We start from the raw sequence: 21,471 nt of genomic DNA, 5'->3' as shown, positions 1-21,471 counted from the left end.
ACACACCCCAGGGTCACCCAGGCCTGGGGCCAGGGAGGCAGACACTGGCCCTCTTTTGCCCAAGTCATGTAGGTTAGTTTTTGCTGCTGCTTCTTCAGCGTATGTGGCTGTGTCTCTTTGTCCCTCAGCCTCCTCCACAAGCTCATCTTGCTTGTGCATGAGCCTCGAGCTTATTCTCATCTTTGAGACCCGTTCCTTCCTTTCTGTCCAGCCTCCACCAATGACACCTGCTTTGTTCCCCCTCGTTCCCTTTTCCCACACCATACATAACGTACCAACCATTTTCCACATGCTCTTTAACACCACTGCTCTCAATGGAGTCTCTGCAGACCCAGGAAGAAGCTGATCGCAGGTGCTGCCAGCTGGTGAGAGGTCTTGTTCACATTTATTTTGTTAACCAGTTTGCTCTTTTTCCCCTTGCCTGTTCCTTGCCATGTGGTTTATTTTTCTCAGGCAGTGATTTATTTCTTTCTCTCGTATGTTTGTTCAAACACGAGTGCACAGCACCAAGCACATGTGAGCACTGCAACGATGTGCAGTGCGAGTGTGCAGCCAGGGCAGCCCTGGCAAGCCCAAGCCCACACGGCAGGCAGAGATGCTGCATCCCAGGGAAGGCCGTGCTGCAGCTCAGCAGCAAGGCGTAGGTGGCTGACATGCCTTGGCTAGGTTGGCACAGGCATGGGGAACACTGGCCATGGAGGCCCTGGCTCTCAGAGGTGACACAGTGCCCGGCCAGAGCTGCCTGCCCAGCTGTGACCCTCGGGAAGACACTGTCATCTTTCCCCTTCAAAACTCTCCCATAGGTTGCATGGATGGAACGAGTCTTGAGACTCTTGGCCACAAAACAGGACTTAAGTTGGTGGTTTGGAGGTCAGGAAGGTGGTTTGCACCCCCTTGCTGCACAATCCCCATTTTCCGACAAGCCCCTGGGGCCCCTCAGGCTCCACGGCCCCATTGGGGAGTGAAATGGGGACATTAAATCTCTCAACCCCTAACGACAGCGCTGGAAAGGTCTCTGCCCCAGCGGTGGCTGGTGCCCAAATTCCCACTGGTTTTCCCCATCTCGCCCTGTGGTGGGGCAGCACGTTTCACGTGGGCCCGGCCGAGCTGCTGTCCCCGGGAGCCAGCGGAGGGTGAGGAGGGGGCAATTTACAGCCGTGGTTATTGAGTGGTGTGTGAGCCATTTGTCACGCTGAGCCCTGGCACCTTGTTCTACCTGTGTTGTGCGTGTTTTATTGGTGTTGAGCAGAGGGAGGCCGGAGCAGAGGGGAGTCTGGGAGGAAAGGCACTCAAGTGAAAAATGAACCGAGCCAAACAGGATTGAGAAAGAGAGAGAGAGAGACATGCAGGGGAAGGGGGTGAAGGGGCCAGATTATAAAACACAAGACAAATGTCCCCACTGGCAGCAGGGTTAGGGAAAGAGAGAGGGAAAAATGAAGGGGGGCAGGGGAGGAAAAAGAAAGAGAATAAAGACACTGCCTTGTGGCCAGCACTATCCTAGTGGGATCGGCGATGCACATGTAGTCAGAAAAATAATTCTCAGTTTAACGAAGCAAGAAGAGGGGGGCGGGAGTGGAGGAAAGCTACAGATCCAAATGGAAAGTGCCCCAGGGTGTCCAATCTGCTGGGTTTAAAAAAAAAAAAAAAATCATTTTGCCTCATCCCCCTCCTTCCCCCACCGGGGAGCCGGCTCCTTCCCCATCCCCCCAGCCGCCACCACCAAAAGGAGTGGGACTGGGGAGAGAGCAGAAGGTCTGTTTAGAATTTCACATCCCTTCCATCCTGCTCCCTCAGTGCTAAACTTTTAAGACAAAATCATAAAACGAGGTGCTTTGTTGGTGAGGCAGATTCAGAGATCTTCCTGTTAGGAACAAGAAAGGAAAAAGAGAGACAGAGAGCGAGACAGAGAGATAGTTAGATGGAGGGCTGGCTTTGTGCTTGCAACAAGCCACTAAAGGTGCATTTTTAATTAAATTTATACAAAATGTGTCAGTTTTATCTCTATGTTTCAAACCCGACTCTTTTCTATCAAAGTAAAGTATTGATCTTCACTGCCCCAAGCTACCCGACTGAATTAAACAGAATAAATAGAAGAAGGACTGAAAGGGCTTAGAAACAACTGCAGAGAGGCGAATGTTTAATGGCTCCACAGTCATTTGCTGCAATTAAAAAACAAAACCGTTTAGAGGGGCTGTTAACACCTTGAAGTCTGAAAATCCTCACTTCAAAAAAGCCCCAAAACAGCTTCCAGGCAAAACATTTTAATTGCCATCAATACTTCCAACCTCAGCCATCACTGGTGCGTGTGTACGTTGTACAGATAGACAAACAGATCCCTGGGCCCAACAGGGCAGGACCCACTCAGCTGGTGAGATACAGGTATGCTCTATATGGCACAGAGACACCTCCAGTCAAGAAAAGGCGTGTATCCAGTATGACCCAGATACATACCCACTTCATGTAAGCAAAAAAAACATTTATCTGAGAAGTTAAGGATGGACGTTTTAGACCCACACACGTATTCCAAGTCTGTTTGCCTAATGTGATGTTGCCTATACTGAACATTATTCTCAAAACTGGTCATACTCAATTGCATGTCATGCAAGTCACAGGCATCTTACAAAGCTCTCTCTGTGCCTGTCTTATGTCACAAGAAACCATCACAGACTTTGTGCTGCAACCAGTCCCACTCAATTAAGAACTAAGTGTGTTGGGGCTGGGGTACCCTGTGACAAGAGCCTACAGCCCCTGGGACAGACAGGGCCCACAATTTCGTTAAAGGCTCTTGACCATCATGTGACTTTAAAAAAAAAACCCAACACATTTGCTTGGTTACTCTTAAGGCAATGTGGTACTGTGTGACTTACCAAAGCCTTTCTGAATGGCCTGTGCATCCCTCAGCATGGAGAAGATTTCCCATCCCTACTCTGTGGTCCTCTTCTGCTGAGCTCAGCAGAAGAGCTTGATTTGGGGGACTCTGTAGAGAGAGACAGCAGCAGGCTGAAGAGCCTTATCGGCTTCAGGCTTCCAGAGTTTGCATTGGAAAATAGTTTGGCACATTGACAACTCATCCCTTTCCCTGGGTATTTCTGGGACAAGGGGAGCAGGCTTATGGTAGGAAGCTGTTTTTGCAGGAGATGGTTACGGTTTCCTTACTCAGCAGGGGTACTACCAGGTGGGCAGTGTGCTGTGCTGCTCCTGGGGAAGGTGTTTTGTACAGAGACTATGACGTTTTACTTCGTGTGTTTGAAAATCTGGAAGGAGCTGTGTAGCCTGAAACCAGCTTTTGGTTGAAAAGCAAAAGAAAACGAATACACTGTCCTTGTATATCATTTCAGTTAGTTAGTGAAGTAATGTGGCTGAGGCACTGGATGGATGCTTGGAGGGGCTGGATTCAGTTCCTAGCTGTGTCACAGTCTTACTGTGGGACCCTGGAGAACTTGCATTATCAGCCCATGACTCTGGTCCCTGTGTATGAAATGAAGAGCATCCAGTCCCCTTCACAAAGGGACAGACAGGGTCTTAAGTCTTTGGCACCATGTGTTTGAAAGCCATGGAGGTCAGTAAGAGTACCTCTATGGGGCATAGAGCAATATAGAGGGGCAATACCAGAGATGGTTTTGAAAGAGCTGGGTCAGATCCCTGAAGAAGGGGAGCCACAGCACTCAGCTGGGCAAATCCAGGCTGCTTCTCATCCCTCTGGGTTAGACGGAGTTTGCTATCTGGACTAGCTTTGAGCTAGTTCAGGTATAGCTACAATGGCCTGAACTGTTATCACCCATTTATTTAGCAGGTTGATTCACCAAGCCATACAGCCATCTGTACACATAACCCCACAGGCCACAGGGAGCCACAAGCTTAACTCCAGTTTGCTGCTTTGGAGCTTGAAGCACTTAGAAGGTTGCTTGACTTGCCAAATTCTTTGGCAATTTCCCAAGGCACTTTTCTGGCTTTGTGGGTAGTTGTAATGATCAAAGCAAAACTTCAGCCTGTCACATGGACTGCAAGTCCATCTTTTTTGGCTGATTCAAAGTGTCCCACAACACCAAAAAAGGTGTCCCTCATCATTTCAGGGCCAAAAACCATCCTGAGAATTTTCCTTACTTGGATCTGAAGGAGGGTTGATTTTTGCTGAAGGAGCAGGGTCAGATAATAAAAGCTCTGACCAGTTATTAATGCACCAGTTTAGGCAAGTGAACTCTGCATTTTCTCATCTTTCAAACATTTTGTTCAACATTAAGTAATGATCATTCATTGTCTGCTATCAATAACTGGATACAAAACAGCCAGACTCTGTAGTTTATTTTCCAGCACTGGGTAGAAGAAAAGTAAGGGAAAAGATTTTCTGTGAGCAGCAGGACGTTTCACAGGGAAGCAACAGCATGAATGTCACCATGCACAATTCCTGCCTGTGATTGTTACAGAATCACATGTTTTTAAAGGATCTTTTAAGCCATGCGCATGGGTTTGTATTGTGGCAGCTCCCACACCAACATCTGAACTGCAGGTTAACGTTCATCCCAGTCAGCTGAAATGCTCAAAAGCAACAGAAGCACAGGGACAGAAGCCAGCATGCTCTGCTTGACAGGATTTCAGAGCTACGCTCTCGCTTGAGCATCAGGAAGTTCTGCCCTATACCCTTCCTGGGTCCGCAGCCTCTCAGGGGTGAAACAGCCCTACAAATCTGAGCCAGTTGCCATATTCTGTAGCAGAGGGTACATACGCATTCAGTCAATGCTGCAACTTGTGCATCTGAAATGAACCGTTTGGGAACCAACAAATATGCATTTTTAGCGCTAAGGTTGAATACTCCTGCTGCTTATGGCCGAGCTCCTGCTGCTGCACTTCAGAGCGTTTTGCTTTGTTACGGACCCCTGATTAACACTTTCTAAGCATTTCAGCCCACACTCCAGTCACTTTACAGATTGCAATGAATGCAGATTTGAGTTTATGGGTTCATAAAAGTGTGAATTAGCACAACAATTTTCCCGCAGCCCATTTGCACAGCCCTTCCTCGAGTGACCTGTCCCTTCAGACAACACAAATATTTCAGCTCAAGTGAACTGCCCGGCGAGGCATTTTTAGGAGACTAGAATGAGATCTGTGGCCCCAGGAAGCAATGCCTGTGGGAGCACAAAGCAGGAGCGTCACTGTGAAGCCCAGCGCTTGCATCAACATTAGAAAGCGCTGAGAAGCAAAGTCCTTTAGCCTCTGTAGGAACTGCAGTGATCCCAGCAGCCCCAGCAGTGCCACCCACACAGGCTCCGAGCCTGGCATTGCTATTGCCACCCATTCTAAGCAGAGAGGGGTGAGCAGAGCTCCCCTGCCTGCCTTGCACTGGTGCAGTGATGCCTCTCGCCTCCAGTACAGACGTAGTCGCACAGCCCTGCACCAATACACTGGGTCAGACACAGAGTCCCCAAGATGAGCACCTCACAGTGACCCAGTGCTGTGCTTCTCCGCACACATGCGCCCTAATCTCTTCCAGCCTCTACTCTGACATCCCATATCTTTGTGCTGTGGAAAACACTGTGACCCGGTAATCTGCCCCTTTTCCTGCTCTCTGCATATCACTGGTGTGATCAGGCCTATCTCTGCATGGAGGAGGGGCTGGCTGACCAAATTTCTTTAATTAAAAGAAAAAGGATCAGGTTTATTCCAGATAAGCAGGCAGGATTAAAATAGACAGAAAGAATAGACAAGGGGCAGCTGTCAGCACTCCAGCCGATCCGGCGTGATTATTAATAACGATAAGCAGGAGAAGAGGGCTAATAAAAGGATAATGAAGTGGTCCTGAAAGTGACAGGAGATGGAGCCTGATAAGAGGGCCTGCGGCCCGGATCTGCTCTGGCCCCAGCGAAGTCTGAGCAGAGCGGCCTGATGGGGCAGATCTGGGTAGCAGGGCACCAAGAGGAAAGGTTTCATCCCCCCAGGGACCACAGCAGAGATTAATGGGCTCAGGAGCTCTGGACATCAGTGTCATACAGCATTCATGACTGAATCAATCAGGATGCTTCCCAGGCTGTGGACGCACGGAGTGCGGGTCATCCCCCCAGATAAAGCACGGCCCTGGGAGGATTGGTCTTGCCAGGGCAGCTGACTGTGGATCCCTCGTGGTGTCCCACAGCTGGGATCCTGCCTCGGCCCTCGCTCAGCACTGCACAGTGCCAGCACAGCCCGGGACTGGGATACCACGCTTTGAAAGGGAGCAGAAGTGGAAGAAGCTGCTGAGGTGTGGGGGCAGTTGCTGGGAGACCACAGAAGCAGCGTGGGACATCTCTGCCCTGTCTGGGGATCACCCATTGCTCTGGTCTCTCCTGGCTCTGCCAGCTCTCCAGGCCAGGAAAGTGTCCCATATTCCAGGCAGTTGTCCAAAAAGGTGGAAGGATGTGGCTGAAGAAAGAGCAGCCAGTGGAGGGTTGGCTCTGGGTGCCCTTTCCCAAGGGAAAGCTCACACACAGAGCATGGAGCACAGGCAAAGACTGCTGCAGCCTGGAAACAACACAGTGCACCCAGCTGTACTAGCTGGATACAGCTACTGGCCATGGCGCAGGTCGGTGGAGGGGAAATAAGGTATGGAAAGTTATTTCCTAGGAGCCATTAAACAGACAATGAAATCCCACCTAACAGCAAATTCAACCTCTGTCCTCTCTTTTGAGGAGAGGATCAAATCATCTGTAGAGATGCACTGGGAAACAAGAGCCTCATAATATGTCAGATGGCTGGAGAAGGGAGGAGTGGGTCAGGGAATGCTGTAGGAGGAATTAAGGCTGTTTGGGAAAAACTGGATTAGTTTCCATTCAAGTCGGTCTCTTTTCTATTCAAACGTCCCCTTCTCCCTCCCAAGTCTACAGCATTTCTCCTTCTTCAGAGCGAGAAGGACTCTGGCCATGGGCTGCGACATCCCACCCAGGCCAGCAGGCAGGCAGGCGGGCGGCTGGGTGTGTGCTCAGCTGGAGCAGCCACGCCACCCCCATGCTCAGCCACGGGCAGGCGGCGAGCAAGGCCCGAGAGAGGAGCGGGGAATACGGGCTCTGGCTCGCTCTGCCTGGTGCTGCGCTCCCGCCACTCCGGGTCACCGCGGCAGATGCTGGGAGCATATGCCATGAATTAATTCCACTTTCCCTGAGACGCTCGGTGAGAGCAACGGCGGTGCCTTTCCAACTTATTAACATAGGAGCTCCCCCCACCTCCCATCACTTTGTCACACTTAATAAAACAGCCAGCCAGAGTCCCTTTAAGAGGCTTTTTAATGGAAAGTTGCTGGGTCTGGCTTTTTTTCAGGTTTTATTTTCTACATTTTTTTCCAGTGCTGCGTATGCTGTCTCAGACCAATATTCCCCCACCACCGACAAACTGCACTCTAGTAAGGCACCTCCACCAAGAAAGTCTATAAATATTGTATCTATTATTATAAGCAAAACCAGAGATTCCTAAAACTGATAGGACCTAGAATTAATTTTTCCTTTGTGCACTTCTTTTACTTCATCTGTGATGAGGCTCGCCATTTGCCCGGGTAGTCTATTGAGCTCTGAGCCTGCTAGAGGCTATCTGCGGGTAGGTATTTACACCCATCCAGAATCCCAGCAAGTCCTTGGGCAGACACCCCAGATCAGCTCACTGAGCTAAACATGCTGTTGACAACACACACTTCAACGGGTTTGCAGCTCTCCCTCAGCAATGTATGAACAGTGCGGAACAAAGAGTAAGCAGGACACAAGACTCTCTACATTGAATTGCCATCTTCGAATTGAAGATGGGAAACACTCATCAGGTATATGAAAGCCATGTTTGAATCGGGAACTTGAGGTTCCTCGTTTCTAACCCTGATTCTGCCACAGATTTGTTGTGTGGCCCCGGGCACACCACCGCATCTCACTTTACCCCTCTGTGATACAGGTCTGTGGAGACGAAAGGAATTACTGCTCTATTCCTCAGCTAGGCACAGCCCGCAGGGCTGATCTGAGTTCCTAGGAACCAGGTGCACTGTTCTGAAAACCGCTCTCACTTCTCACCTCACCTGAGGATCAACCAGAGCTACACTTTTGCAGGCTACAAGAAAAAATTTACACCTGCCATTTCTTCCTTTGCACACTCTTTCCACGGGACTTTTCAGAAATGCAGGTTCCTGAGGCAGCTTTGTCACAGCCAATACACACTGGTGCGTCACCACGAGCCAAGAGCTGGCCTGGGCATACAAAAGCACCTCATCATTTCTTTTTAGCAAGGAGAGTAACAGGAGCGGGTTCTCCTCTGACAGCACCAGGACTTGAGAGAGGAGAAGCAAGAGGTCTCAGTCACCTTCCCAGCACTGCAATGAAAACATGACTGTGGAAGGAAGGTGGGTGGGAACAGCTTGCTGGAGGAAGGCCAGGAGCCAGACGCTCACCTTCCCTCCCCCAGCGGGGGAAGGAATTGAAAAGACATGGAAACAAGTCTCAGTCTATTAAGTTTATTGAAGGAAATTAAAGAGACAACTTGATCACAGTGCACATAAATACTGAAGCAAGGAGAAAATATCTGACAGCATGGCTTAACTGGGAAAGGTGAAAGCATAAGCAGGCTTAGGGAACAGAAAATGAAACTCAAAAACTGAGTATAGAAATAAAACAGATTTTGAAACTGTTAGAAAAACTAACCAGGGAAGACTTTCAAATATACTGTCTGCCTTTCTAAAAGACAGGCAAAGCTCAGCCACATCTCACTGGACTCTGCCATGGCCTGTATTATAGCAGGTCAGAGTAAATGATCAAAGCCACCTCTTCCCACCTTAAAATAGATGAGGCTGTGATTTTTTTCAAGCCCTACTCTCAAACTCTGCCCGCGTATTTGCTGGGCTCCCAAGGTCCCAGAGTGGGCACAGGCCTGGCCCACACACACTTGCCTCCTAGCCCAGAGCATCCCTGCCCAGGGTCCCAAGCCAGAGGGGGTAGCCAACAGCACCCAGCCCCAAGCACACTCTTCTGGGAGATTTTATGTGGCTTTAGAGCAGCTCCTCCAGCATAACATGACCACTGCTCATCAGCAAAGGCCTCATTCAACTCCCACTATGCTTTTCTTGTGCTCTGTTCTGTCCTGGCTCTCTACCAGCACCTGCTCTGGCCTCACTCCCCTCCAAATTTTATGCATACTCTGTTCCCAAATCATTCAACCTCCTTGATCCTCTTGCCCCTACCCTGCCTTTCCCAGAAACCCCACTCTTGCTCCTGGCCCCCTCCTCCCCACACCCTGCCTCAAATGGCCCTCCCCAAGCCCTCGCACATTCCTACCTCTCACCGTCTCCAGGAGGATCTCTGGGGTCCGATGTCCCTCCTGCTCTTGTTTCAAGGAGTGCTCTCATCTTCCTCTTGACTCCTGTAGGGTCCCTGTGGCCTCTGAGGGGCTGAGCACCTCGGCACAGCCCCGCTCCACTTCTCATTCCTCCCTGCTGGGAGAACAGCCGGACAGGAGTGCTCTGCCTACCCAAGATGATCAGAGCAGCTCTTGGAGGCAGAAGATGGCTCTGCGAGCATTCCTGGAGACAGCCCAGGATTGTTGGTGCAGTGCACAGCTGCTAGAGGAGCAATAGGCTTGGCATGACTCCTGCACAGAGCACTCAGTAGCTACAGTCCTAACTACTGCTTAGTTACCCACTCTTAATGCTCCATGTGGCCAGCAATGCCACCTCCCCCATGCCACATATCACACACCATACCTCAGAGGCTGGGCAACCAGAAACAATGGATTCATAGTTCACTGTTGTGCTTTAACCCCAGCCAGCAACTAAGCCCCACACAGCCACTTGCTCACTCCTCTGCAGGGGGATGGGGGAGAGAATCAGAAGACTAAAAGTGAGAAAACTCGTGGGTTGAGATAAAGACAGTTTATCTAGTAAAGCAAAAGCCGCGCACACAAGCAAAGCAAAACAAGGAATTCACTCACTACTTCCCATTGGTAGGCGAGTGTTCAGCCATCTCCAGGAAAGCAGGGCTCCATCACGCGTAACGGTTACTTGGGAAGACAAACGCCATCACTCCAAACATCCTCCCTTCCTTCTTCTTCCCCCAGCTTTATATGCTGAGCATGATGTCACATGGTGTGGAATATCCCTTTGGTCAGTTGGGGTCAGCTGTCCCGGCTGTGTCCCCTTCCAACTACTTGTGCACCCCCAGCCTGCTCGCTGGTGGGGTGGTGTGAGAAGCAGAAAAGGCCTTGACTCTGTGTAAGCACTGCTCAGCAATAGCTAAAACATCCCTGTATTACCAATGCTGTTTTCATCACAAATCCAAAACATAGCCCCATACTAGCTGCTATGAAGAAAATTAACTCTATCCCAGCCGAAACCAGCACATTTACCCACTCTCGTGCCTCAGGCCTGGGCATTTTCAGCTTTTGTGGTCATTGAAAACTGGTTGATTTGCACTGGGTGACTGCATGGTTTTATGAGGTGACCCAAAAGCGCAAGGCCTCCTATGCTTTGTGACACTGACTGAAGGGGGAAGGGTGGGCTCACCTCTCAGCCTCCCTTTCTCTCTCTGCTCATGTTGTTTCCCTGCCCTCCTCCTCAACAAACCGTAGGCAAGCGCAGCATTGTAGTAGGAAGACAGTTACTTTGCTGGTAGCGACATGGTGCAGAGACCCAAGTTTCAGTGGGGGTACTGGTAGTCTGTTTTGGGCCGCTCCTGCAACCACCAAAGTTTGTCCTCTCATTCTCAGGACACAGAAAGTTATGTTCGCTTCATGCTTCAAAGAGGCTAGAGTCTCACTGGAAGCGGATACCACTGAATAAGGTGATAGCAGGCAACCAGCTTATAGGAGCAGTGTGGATTAGAACCTCAGATCAAGTAAAAGGGAGAGAACCCACACTGGATGGTCCTACAGTTTGCAATTGAGAGGAGAGTGCCTCTGCTTTCTCTGTGATCTTTGAAGGATGAACTGAGCAAATCCATGTCCCATCCCCTCCTCCCTTTACCATTCTCTTCCTCTCAGGCTGGCTTGTAGGGTTTTTCTGATCTACTAAACTACTTTAGTTTGCTGATTTTTTTTTTTTCCTGGAATGTAGGAAGCATTCTAAATTCTCTTTGGCCCAGAACCATAGGTGTCACAGAAAAATAGATGCTAGCTCAGCTGGGAAGCTTCTGTTCATACCAAAAAAGGTTTCTCTGCTCAGAGAAAGACTTCAGGATTATCCTCCATACACTGGCCTCCCAAGCTTCTGTCTCACCTAGTTTTCTAGTTATAGATGAGACTTCTTGGTTGTAAAAAACTTAGTGTCTCCTTGAGACAGACGAGCCTCCCCTTATTTTGGTCACCCCAGACTGGGACCCAATTGCTTCTCTCCTGTTGGTAGAATTGTTTGGCCTATCAATCAACTGTGATCTGAAATTTTGCAGATTACTGAGTTCAGTGAGTTATTTGACCTGTCCTGCTGCCCGTACAAGGGTGGGGATGCAGTGCTCTATTAGACCAACCAAACAAGCTAAGAAAAGCAGCACAGCAAGCCTTTCTCCCAGCACCTGCACTGTCCCCCAGAAGTATATAGCAAGATTCTCCACCAGGACAAGGCTTTGAAGGACATTGGCTTAGAAGTCATGTTACTGTTTCCTGCAAATAATGACCATGGTTCTATGGGGACAGGGCATTAACAGCTAAATGGATTTTTCTTTAGATGGCAATAAGAGTGGGTTACTTGGTTCCAAAGAGACACCCATCAGGGAGTTACCTTGTTTCACAGCAGCAGGCTCCATTCTTTCACACACGTGGAATAAACAGTATTTTCTTTGCAGACTACCTATTGCCTGAAGCTATCTCTGTTCAGGCTGTGATCTCATCTGATTGCAAAAGCTAAGCGGGGTTAGGCCTGGTCAGAACTTAGCGGGGACACCTCAAGGGAAAAAAGAGGTTCTGTAAGAAGCCGTGTTGGCAGTTTAATAGGGACTGCTGCTTCCTCTGAGTCAATACAGAGGTAATGTTCCAGGAGAGAGGTTAAACTAGCAGGGGATGGCTGGAGGCTGCTGGATGAAATGTAAAACGGGTATCCTGACAACTTGTGGCATCTGTTGTGAGGAAGATGGTAATCTTGATGTCCTAGGCAAACAAATCCGATCAGCCTAAGCTTCTCTGATAGCCAACAGTGAAAAGCACAGTCCATTGTAAGATGGTCCACCCTAGAGAGGCTGCATTTTGGTAGAGGAAAGATTGACTGTTGCAGTTATCTGTAAAGGTGCTAGTGAGGTGGAAGTGACTGTTCATAAGTAAATATTTTATTGTGTTTAGAATTCTTAATCTCTTTTGAGAACAAAGATTTTTATTACAAAATACCCCAAAACTTCTCCCGAGCCAGTTTTCCTATGAAGCAAGGTCCTATTTAGTTTCATGTCTGAAATAAATTCTCAAATACAAACAAGTGAATAGAAAATTAAAGTGCTAAACTATTTACAGGGGATACATGTATGAGGCGTCTGGTGTACCAGTGCTCTAGGGCAGACTGAAGTGGTCCTCTCTCTCAGACTGTCCCAGGTCCCACTCAGTCACTAGTTCTGAGGACACCTCTGTGAAGACATGGTCCCAATTCCAGCTGACATCATCCTACGAAGAGGAAAAATACAAACATGCTGAAATGTTACTGGTGACACCCAAAGGTCTCTGAACGATGCCAAATATTCAAGATGAACAGCAAACTAAATGGCAACTGCCCCTGCCAGGGGAGTCCCAGATTCAGTTGGCTAGAACAAGAATCCTAGCCAGAATGAAATGTGAATCTCTGCTATAATTTAAAGATTTTGACAGAATTATTCATGTTCCAGAATTCCGTAAAGGACAGATTTTTTGACACCTGTTAATCTTAGATACTCCCAGGCAGGCTGTAAAGAGAAGCCATAAAAATCTGCCACCCTTCTGCACATCTGCTGAAGCATCTGCAATTCTGAGCTGCAGAAATCCTTTGTTGCAAGTCCTGAGCCTCTGCCCCCCCAGTTGTACTGAGGTTGTTCTGTCCTGCTTTAACACATCCCTCTGCCCACACCCCAAATGCTTTCTGCTTTTGTCCCTCTGTACCACCCTGCAGACCTACCTGGAGCTCATGGTGGCTACCAAAAGACAATACACAGAGCACTGTTTCTGCAGGGATCTGTGACAGTGCTAGGCCCTTCACATTTTCCTTACTCGCTCTTTCATACTGAAGGGGGCGAATCATAGCGATGCCATAATCTCACACAGATAAAGCCTTATATACCTTTAAAATAATCTGCTGGGGAAATCAGACCTCCATCCTCTTGGACAAGCTCCTCTTCACAGGCTCCTCCTCATCTCCCTCCTCCACCCGACTGACAAAGGCTTACTTTCCAAGTATAGTCTGAGACACATAAGAAGCTTTTGCCTTGCTGGTGTTCCCACAAAAGAAAGACTCACCTCTCGTACTTCATGCTCTGGAGCCAAAACTTTGGTGAGAAGCTTCAGGTCAACCTCTCCATCCTATGAACACACACAGTCACAGTCTTACAGACAGTGATAAAGTGGACACCATCATTTCACCAGGTAGGTCTTGCTAGAGATAGACACATTTGCCTCATAAGGGGCATGTACTTTGTCCAGAACAACAGCAGGAGCCTCATCTGAGCAGCAGATACCATACCCACACTATTTACAGACACAAACAAGCATGAAAGCCACACTGCAGAGAGGAACAGACTTGAAAGCAGACTGGAAGTTGTTTGGATGATAGGGCTGTGTATTTTGTGCAGCTGAGTATCGCTGTGGAGGATGATGGGAGCCTGGAAGAAGAGGGAGTCGCATGGGTCACCCCATAGCAACATCCACTTACCAGAGTCTGAAAGGCAGCATACTTCATAAGATCTTTGTCCAGGTCATGGTAGGTCAGCACTCGGTTCACCTGCACACTGCAACCAGAAAGGGTCAAAGAACAAGCCTGGGTGAGTGTGGAAGCACATTTGAGGACAAGGGTGGCATGAACAGGAATCTGGTGACACCCATCTCAAGTGTCCACATCACCCACGTGGACTCTCGAGATGGGTGTCCCCAGACAGAAGCAAGTCTCATTCAGCAAATGAACAGTCTGACAAATCTGCATGCCAGGCTGTGCGCATGCATAAAAATAGGTTGTGGAGTGACCACAGACTCCCTCAGAGAAGCCAGCACGCCAGAGAGAAGATCCACAGACTAGCTGCAAGGGCAAGAAAGAAAACAGGAACGTAGTGAACATTGGAACAGCCCCAGGAGGCTCTGAGAGCCCCACCATACAAACTACAGAATAGCAGGGACCTTGTGATTTCCATGTCTGAGCTGAGTCACAGCTATCAAATACAGTTTCTTAAAATGTAGCCTCCAAAGAGAAACACGGGGTAGGGAGGTAATACACTGTTGTGCCATGCTTCCCTTCACAGGTGATGCAATACTATAGAAAAGATCTATATTAATTTAATTTGTTTGTGTCTGTCCATGAAAATTACTTGTCTTTTCTGTTGCAGGGAGACTATGGATACAGGAGGAACAGATGGGATTATAAAAAAAAAAAAAAAAGAGAGAAAACAAAGACCTGAAGTCTGGTGAGAGACAAAGTAATTTTAAATTTTCTACTATAAAGTGTCATTTAATTTTGTTAACAGCTATTTAACTACAATACCTACTCCTTACTTGTGAGAGAGGCATCTGTGGTCAGGAGTAAGATATCCCACCCCTCCAAATAAGGGTCAATAGAAATCCCAGCCTGTGATCTTGGCAATAGGTCCAACAGGGCAGAGAAGACTTTACTGATACATTTATGATAAAACCCCCAAAACTTTCATTTTTTAAAACTTGCTGGTCTCCCTTGAGCTAACCCCAAGACTATTCTGATAACACCTTCAAACAACAGGATCATACTTTGCAAATTAACTAAGCGCTTGAGTAAGAAGGATATCCTGTGGAAGGCAAAGCAGCTGACGACCGTGCATAATCAAAGCGTGTGTGATAATACACGTGTACTGGAGGCATCTGAGGTTATACAGGCAACCTTAAATCAAGCAATTCCTAACTTTTGAGAGTTTGATTTTGCAACATCAAACATGCTAGTCTAATGTAGGTTTTGTATATATAGAGAGAATATGCAGTAATTGCTTTCTCTGTGTAATAGGAAACAAGAAGTTTGCACTGTTCAGCTTGGAGCCCCACTGCCACAATAGACAGCATCGAATCCTGCTGAATAGCACTGCCACTGACATCCAGAGAGAGCATGAGATAAGACGGAGTTTAATTTCACCAGCCATTTCACACTGCTGATGGAGAGTCTCAAGAACACCTGGCAGTGATCTTACCTGGGGGGAGCTGCCACTTGCATGGCCAGATCTTCCTCCTGGACTTCCTCCAAGTCAGGGATCACAGGAATGTCTGCAACAAGAGACAGCAGCAGCAGCAAGTGGGGAGTGTTACGCTCTCCTCTTACTAGAGACAAAGGTTCCCTTGCTTCACAGATACGAAACAGCCTGTTTCTTATTAGAGGAAAACACAAGAGAGTTATTTACAATTATTAAAAATATATTGTTTAATATTAAAACAAGGCAATAAAGCTTTGAAACTTGGAGTCAAAAGCAACCTTGCAAGAGGACCAGATTTGGGCTGGGAAGGACTCCATAGCCATGGACCGTGCATTTGAACACAACCTTGAAGCTGAAAGAAGCTGGCTGCAGTAAACCCCATTGCCTACTTGCCATCATCCTAAGACTGGCAAGAATTTGCTTCTTATGAGATGTGTTATCATTTGCTCAGCTCAGCCACCAGTCACCTGGACTCCATTAGAAATGAAATGTGGGGCAGAAACTGAGAAAAGCCATGTAAAACTGCATGCTGAAGGAGCTGCTGGCTGGCTCTCAGACTGTGCAGAGGCCTGTGACATTTCCTGATAGCTGAGGAAGTAAGTGCTGGTGGTCTAGCAGATACAAAGATGAGGGAAGATGCACCTAGTTGTAATGTCATAAACCTTTTCGTGATTTCCAGTGTGACCCTGGAATGGCTGATGTCTGGGTCACTGGGTATTCCCCAGCACAAGGACTACGGCTACTCCTAAAAAGGACGCTAGAGACAAAAGAATGGAGGAGAGGAGGAAGAACGGTGCACACTGAATCCTGCTAAAGGAGCAAGGCTCTGAGAGCATTGCATGCTTTTTGATTTGACAAAGTCCTGTAAACAGTTGGAGATTGAGAGAGCAAAAACGGAGAGAAGAAGAGGTAACTGGAGGTGCAAAGCAAGGACAGAGTACACCAGCACAGAGCTCCATTAAAGATTCAAGGCCACAAAGGCGCTCCAGAGACCCGGAGCCCTCAGACTGTGGAGAAGCTGGTGGTTCGGCTCTGGGAAGAGGTTTCACTCCCACAGTGTGCGACGCTGGAGTAAGCAGGCTGCTCCCGGCTCTGTCGGCAGCACAGCCATGCTACTGCTGGACAGCAGCAGGCGGCTAGGCCTGGCTTTGTCCCGTTTTGCAGCCCAGGCTGAGATGAATATTCAGGAGCTGGAGCGATGTTCCCACCTGTGGCACTCAGGGCTCCGGGCAGGGTCTTCCTGAAAAGCCCCTTGTTCAGCCGCCTGTCAGAGCTTCGCAGGCTCTCAGCTGCCCTCTCCTCCTGAACGTCCACTGCGCATCCCCCCGGCTCGCTGGCCGGCAGGGCAGGAGGCAGCCCTCGCCCAGCTGCGGCAGGACACGGGTCAGCCTAGGCCTTGGCGCAGTGGCCGTTCGGAGCTGGCCACACAGTAGGATTTCTCGCTAATTGGCTGCCTGGCGGAAGGCTGAGCGGGACAGGGGCTGCCGCGAGAGCCTGGCCACAGTGAAAGGCAGTGACAGCTTGGCTGGCCTCAGCAGAGCTGTGCCTTCTAGCTCCCCAGCCGCCCAAGGAGCAGGTGCCTGCAGAGCAGCTCTCCGACTACAGCTAACTTCCCAAAGACATTTAAAGGGAAACTGCAGCAACAGGCCCCCAGGCTGTCCCTTAGACGGAGGAGGCATATGCAAGAAATGTGTCACCAGTGCGTCGCTGGGCATTTGGGGCAGATCCTTCCCCCCTCTGCTTGTAGGGACAATACACAGAAGAAGCTGCTATCCTGCTGGCTCTTCCCTGCAGGGGCTCCCAGCTCTTGGTAGAACTTGTAGCAAAACGCAATTACGGGACAAAAGCATCTCCATGGACAGACAGACTGACCTGTGGAGGCAGCTGGTAAAACCTGCTCAGTGGTAATGTGGGAGAAATCCCTGTATATAAGCAACAAATACCAAGGAGGGAACAGACTGGTGAGACTGATCCAAGGGGAGGAATGAGGCACTGTGCAGAGGTGCCCTGTTAGGTCCAGGCAAACGAGCATGGGAATGAGAAACAGTCTAATCTCTCCTGAGCTAATTTATCCTTTTCAGCAGGAGACTGTGAATGTTGCTCAGCAAACACAACTAAATGAAGAACTACCTGGGAACAGAGCTGCCCTTGCCCACAGAGCAGCATTCCCTGTAGCAGGAGAAGGTCAGATCCTTATGTTCTTTTGACAGCAGAAATGTGGAAGGTGTTTGCAGCAAACTGAATTTCTTCACTTGGTGCTCATTTTGGCAGCTATTTCTGGGGTCTCCTCTTCCCGGTTCCCTTTTGCTTTTGTTGATCTCTTTTTGCACTAGAGAAAACTGTGAACTTAGGGCCCAGATCAGTGATGACCCTTCCATTTTGCAGGTTCCCAAAGAGTCCTGGATTTGCCAGTGCTGGTTTTATCACATTGCCATTGAATTCCATAGCGACATTCCCAAATCCCTTGCAGAGCGCTACCTCTACTCTGTATTAGCAAAATCCCGTCAATCATGTAGAAATTCTTTTCAAAAGAAATTTGGAAAGGCTCCGATATTTTATATGTGCTTTGAAAATATTTCAGACAGAAGAGCTGGAAACGCTCTGGGGGCTCCTGCCAGCCCCTCCAACAAAGGCCAGCACATGGTTGTTCTTACTGCAAACTGCGGATGATTTTGTCCATTTCTAGGCAGAAGCAATGCCCTTTAGGACTGTCAGAGACTGACAGGAAACAGAACAAAAATGTTGCAAATTATAAGAAAATATCAGCTCCCCAGGCTAACTGCTATCAGTGGCAAATCAGCCCTGAAATATTTGGGTCTCTACTTCACTTGTTACTCATAATTTCCTCTTCCCTCTGCCAATTCCCATGGTGCCACCTCTCTAGAATCCCTCTCCCTTCTCTGTACAGTTTGCAAAGTGTCTCAGTTCCCACTTTATCACCAAGGACCCAACCTTCCCCTCACTCAGCCTCCAGCTCCCTAATTGTTTTTGTTGCTTTTCTTAGGACTCACACCTTTCTTCCCAGTAAGGTCTGCTAACACAGCCAAATCATGGCACTATGTCAGCTGCAGGGGGAAGAAGCATGTGGACTGCAAGAGTGGAGGCATATGCTTTACTTTTAATACCCCCATTAGCTGCAGTAAGGTTACTTACATATAACGTTAGTACATGCAGAAACGTTCACAGGACCATGTCCTCCCAGTCTCGCACTGTAGCACTCACACAGCTTTTTCTAACAACAAGGTTACATTACAAACCCACACTTTGTGTACTTTGTTCTGTGACCTGCTTTTTTCCCTGCTGTTCAGTGTGAGGGTTTCAGGACATTTTCCATCACGCTGATAAGCCTGTGGTTTTGGTGGAGAATCTTGACATGTACTTTACTGTCCAGGCTTTCATGCCTGAATTCAGTGTCCAGGTAGGTAAACTTTAGAAATGACTGCACAATGTACCTACGTGCTAAGGAGCTGCCTGCGTACAAAAGGAAACACCTTCACAAATACCAGGTCACCGCAATGAAGTGAACAAATGGCCTGTGCATTACAAAAAGAAAATGTTTTGCAGCTGAGAAGAAGGGATAGCTTCAAAACCTGGAGAAAAAAGTGATTCTCTGCAGTCTAGCTCTAGGGTTTGGGGGCGGGGGGAAGGTTGCATTACTCAGCTGCATTTTGGAGGAGAGAACAGCTTCCATAGTCTTTAATATCAATCCAAACTATAGGCAAATCTCAGAAGCAACATGAAAATCTTACAGCTTCAGCTGTTCTTCTCCCACTTTCCTGCAGACTTTGAAATCAGGACAAACTGATATGATACTAATGGTAAGAAACATTAAAATAAAAGTTGAGTTACTGGTAAAAAATATTAAAAAGGGGAACAAATTGAGTACAAACCATCTTACCAACCTTGGTCTCCCAGCCGGCCTCCGAACACTGTGCTGCAAGGTACTGTTACCTGTGCTATCTCCCTCAACCAGCCTCCCCCAGACAGAACTCCTCTGAATCTCCATTTCATATGGTAGATAACATTGCCAGAGTGAGCGCTCCTAAAAATGACACTCACTCTCCCCCCGAGAGTGAGTATCCTGCTTTCATTTTAGCTGAAGGGAGTGGAGAATAGGTAGACACACACGTCAGGTAGCGTTTTACAAGCAGAAGAAATGAGTGTCTGCAACAGAAGATGGAGGGGGGAACATAAAAACTCAGTGCATGCAGTGACCTTAAAGAGGAATGGATGAGGCTTCTCTTTATGGCTCAAAATGACTGGGAACAGAGTAACACAAAGCCTTTCCCCATGGATTTTTCAGCCCATAAAGAAACAAGATATTGGCTTTAGAAACTGCTTGTGGTAGAGAGGTGAAAAACTGAGTGAGCACCAAATGCTGGATAACAAGTGCAAACTCCCCTCCATCTCCCAGATGACAGTGAACAAGAGTGAACAAAGGATGAAAGCAAAATGAGTGTATCCATGCAGAAGTTATGGTGGGATAGGAAACACCAGTACCAAATGTTGGCTAACAGGAGAGTTATAATAAACTGCACCAAAGTGATTGTCTTGGAACATCTAAGTCCCAGCATATAAGTAAGAATAGTATTTTTATTACAATAGCTGCACTGAACTAGGTCTTACAAAAAAAGAGCTTCATGGCTAAGTTATGGCAAGACACCAATAGCATAAGGCAGAAGCGTGTGGATGGTAGGAGGAAAAGATGGAGGGGGAAGACTGAGGGTGACCCATGCTACATGCAAATAGCCAAACAATAAGAAAAGAACAGTGGCTTTTTAAGTCATAAACAACGGAGAGCTTTATGTGTTCATATTAGAGCACATGCAGTAACCATCACCTTTTTTACCTCTTCGCAAATAACTTACTGAGGAAGACAACCACAGAAAGCAACAAGCAGAAGGTAGAAGAACCTGCACCACCTTAATAGCCAGTTGCTCCTGCAAGTTGGCGAGTTGCACTGCCCCTCCCAGGCAGAGCTGTTTTTTGCTTTAGTAGCAACACCTGCAGGCTGGGTCCCTTAAAATCCTGCATGCTCACAGTAGGATCTAGTCCTAGCCCCAAAGAACTAAGTTCTCTGTTAGATACAAGACAGCACATAAGTGGGGACAGACAGAACCTGTTCAAAGTCAGGCAATAAATCAGTGGCAGAGCTGGATCTAGAAACCACGTCCCAGGTCAGGCCTGCTGTTAGTCAGTGGTGTGGTTGCTACTTTCTCCCTGAGTTGCTTTAAGAGTCTCCTGAGCCAATACCCTGATACCCAAAAAATTACTCCATCCCACATAGTCTGATTTGCTTCCCCCAACTGGGTGAGCATTTCAAAGGCCAGTTCAGAATGGACACTCTTGCAGTGGGGACTGTGCTGCCCTCCCTGTCCACACATCACCATATCCAGAGAACGCAAAGAGGGTAGCGGCTTCTGGAGCTGGCAGTCCCCTGCCACTAAGCAGGCATAAGAATGAAACTAACTTTAGTTTAAGTTGCTTGCTCATACAATGTAAAACTGAAATAATTACAATATCTCTGCTGCTGCAAAACTTTGTTTTACTGAATGCTGTTACCTTCTGCATCACGTTTGGGGAATTTTAAACAGGCAAATGGAAGAAGGTCTGATTGAAGATGAAGTTAAGTGAAAGAAATTGGTCTCATTTAGCACATGACAGGATTCATCTGTGTTCCCAAGTCCACTGAGGTAGCATCATGGGCGTTTCATATTCATGAGCTGCTGAGACACTGTGTCCCCTCATTTACAAAGCACCGTGTTCAGCAAATTCTGTCCCTGTGGATACTCCGTGCATTTCATGGTCTTGTCAGAGAGACATCAAACACTTCAGTAACCAAATACCAGAAAATGGCTTTAATTAGCGCATCTCAATGCAATAAATAATTTTTCTCTCTAAGTGGAAAAATGGAGAATTAAAAAAAAGAAAAGAAAAAAGTGGAAAGCAACAGGCAAAAAAAACCTTCAAAAAAACCATAAGGAACAAGGGACACAGACAGCTTCTGCTGAACACACAAACAAGCTTGAAGCCTCTTGGAAGCCTTCTCGGGAGAGGAGCAGGCAAGTGGAGAGGATAAAGAACACTTCTTTGGATGCTTGGACATTAATTTCACAGGGGTGCCTTCCCCTGACTGAAATTGCCCTACTAGTAGGCCAATACGGAACAGCATACCTGCCTG

General features: G+C 47.9%; 1 protein-coding gene across 4 annotated transcripts in view; it reads right to left on the bottom strand.

Annotated features, from left to right (window-relative positions):
- Positions 1 to 12,390: 12,390 nt before the first annotated feature.
- IFT43 (intraflagellar transport 43) overlaps positions 12,391 to 21,471 on the bottom strand; it is a 48,728-nt gene continuing 39,647 nt past the window's right edge. For all 4 annotated transcript variants that reach the window (XM_076345142.1, XM_076345140.1, XM_076345141.1 and 1 more), the window contains 4 exons: positions 15,291 to 15,363; positions 13,802 to 13,877; positions 13,390 to 13,452; positions 12,391 to 12,567 (listed from right to left, as the gene is read on the bottom strand). In XM_076345142.1, the coding sequence (XP_076201257.1) occupies positions 12,457 to 12,567; positions 13,390 to 13,452; positions 13,802 to 13,877; positions 15,291 to 15,363 (323 nt within the window). In that variant the 3' untranslated portion in view covers positions 12,391 to 12,456. The remainder of the gene's footprint in view (positions 12,568 to 13,389; positions 13,453 to 13,801; positions 13,878 to 15,290; positions 15,364 to 21,471) is intronic.

This window comes from Aptenodytes patagonicus, chromosome 7, assembly GCF_965638725.1.
Source record: "Aptenodytes patagonicus chromosome 7, bAptPat1.pri.cur, whole genome shotgun sequence".
In the NCBI taxonomy this organism is placed as follows: domain Eukaryota; kingdom Metazoa; phylum Chordata; class Aves; order Sphenisciformes; family Spheniscidae; genus Aptenodytes; species Aptenodytes patagonicus.
This window is presented reverse-complemented; position numbering and strand designations above follow the sequence as displayed.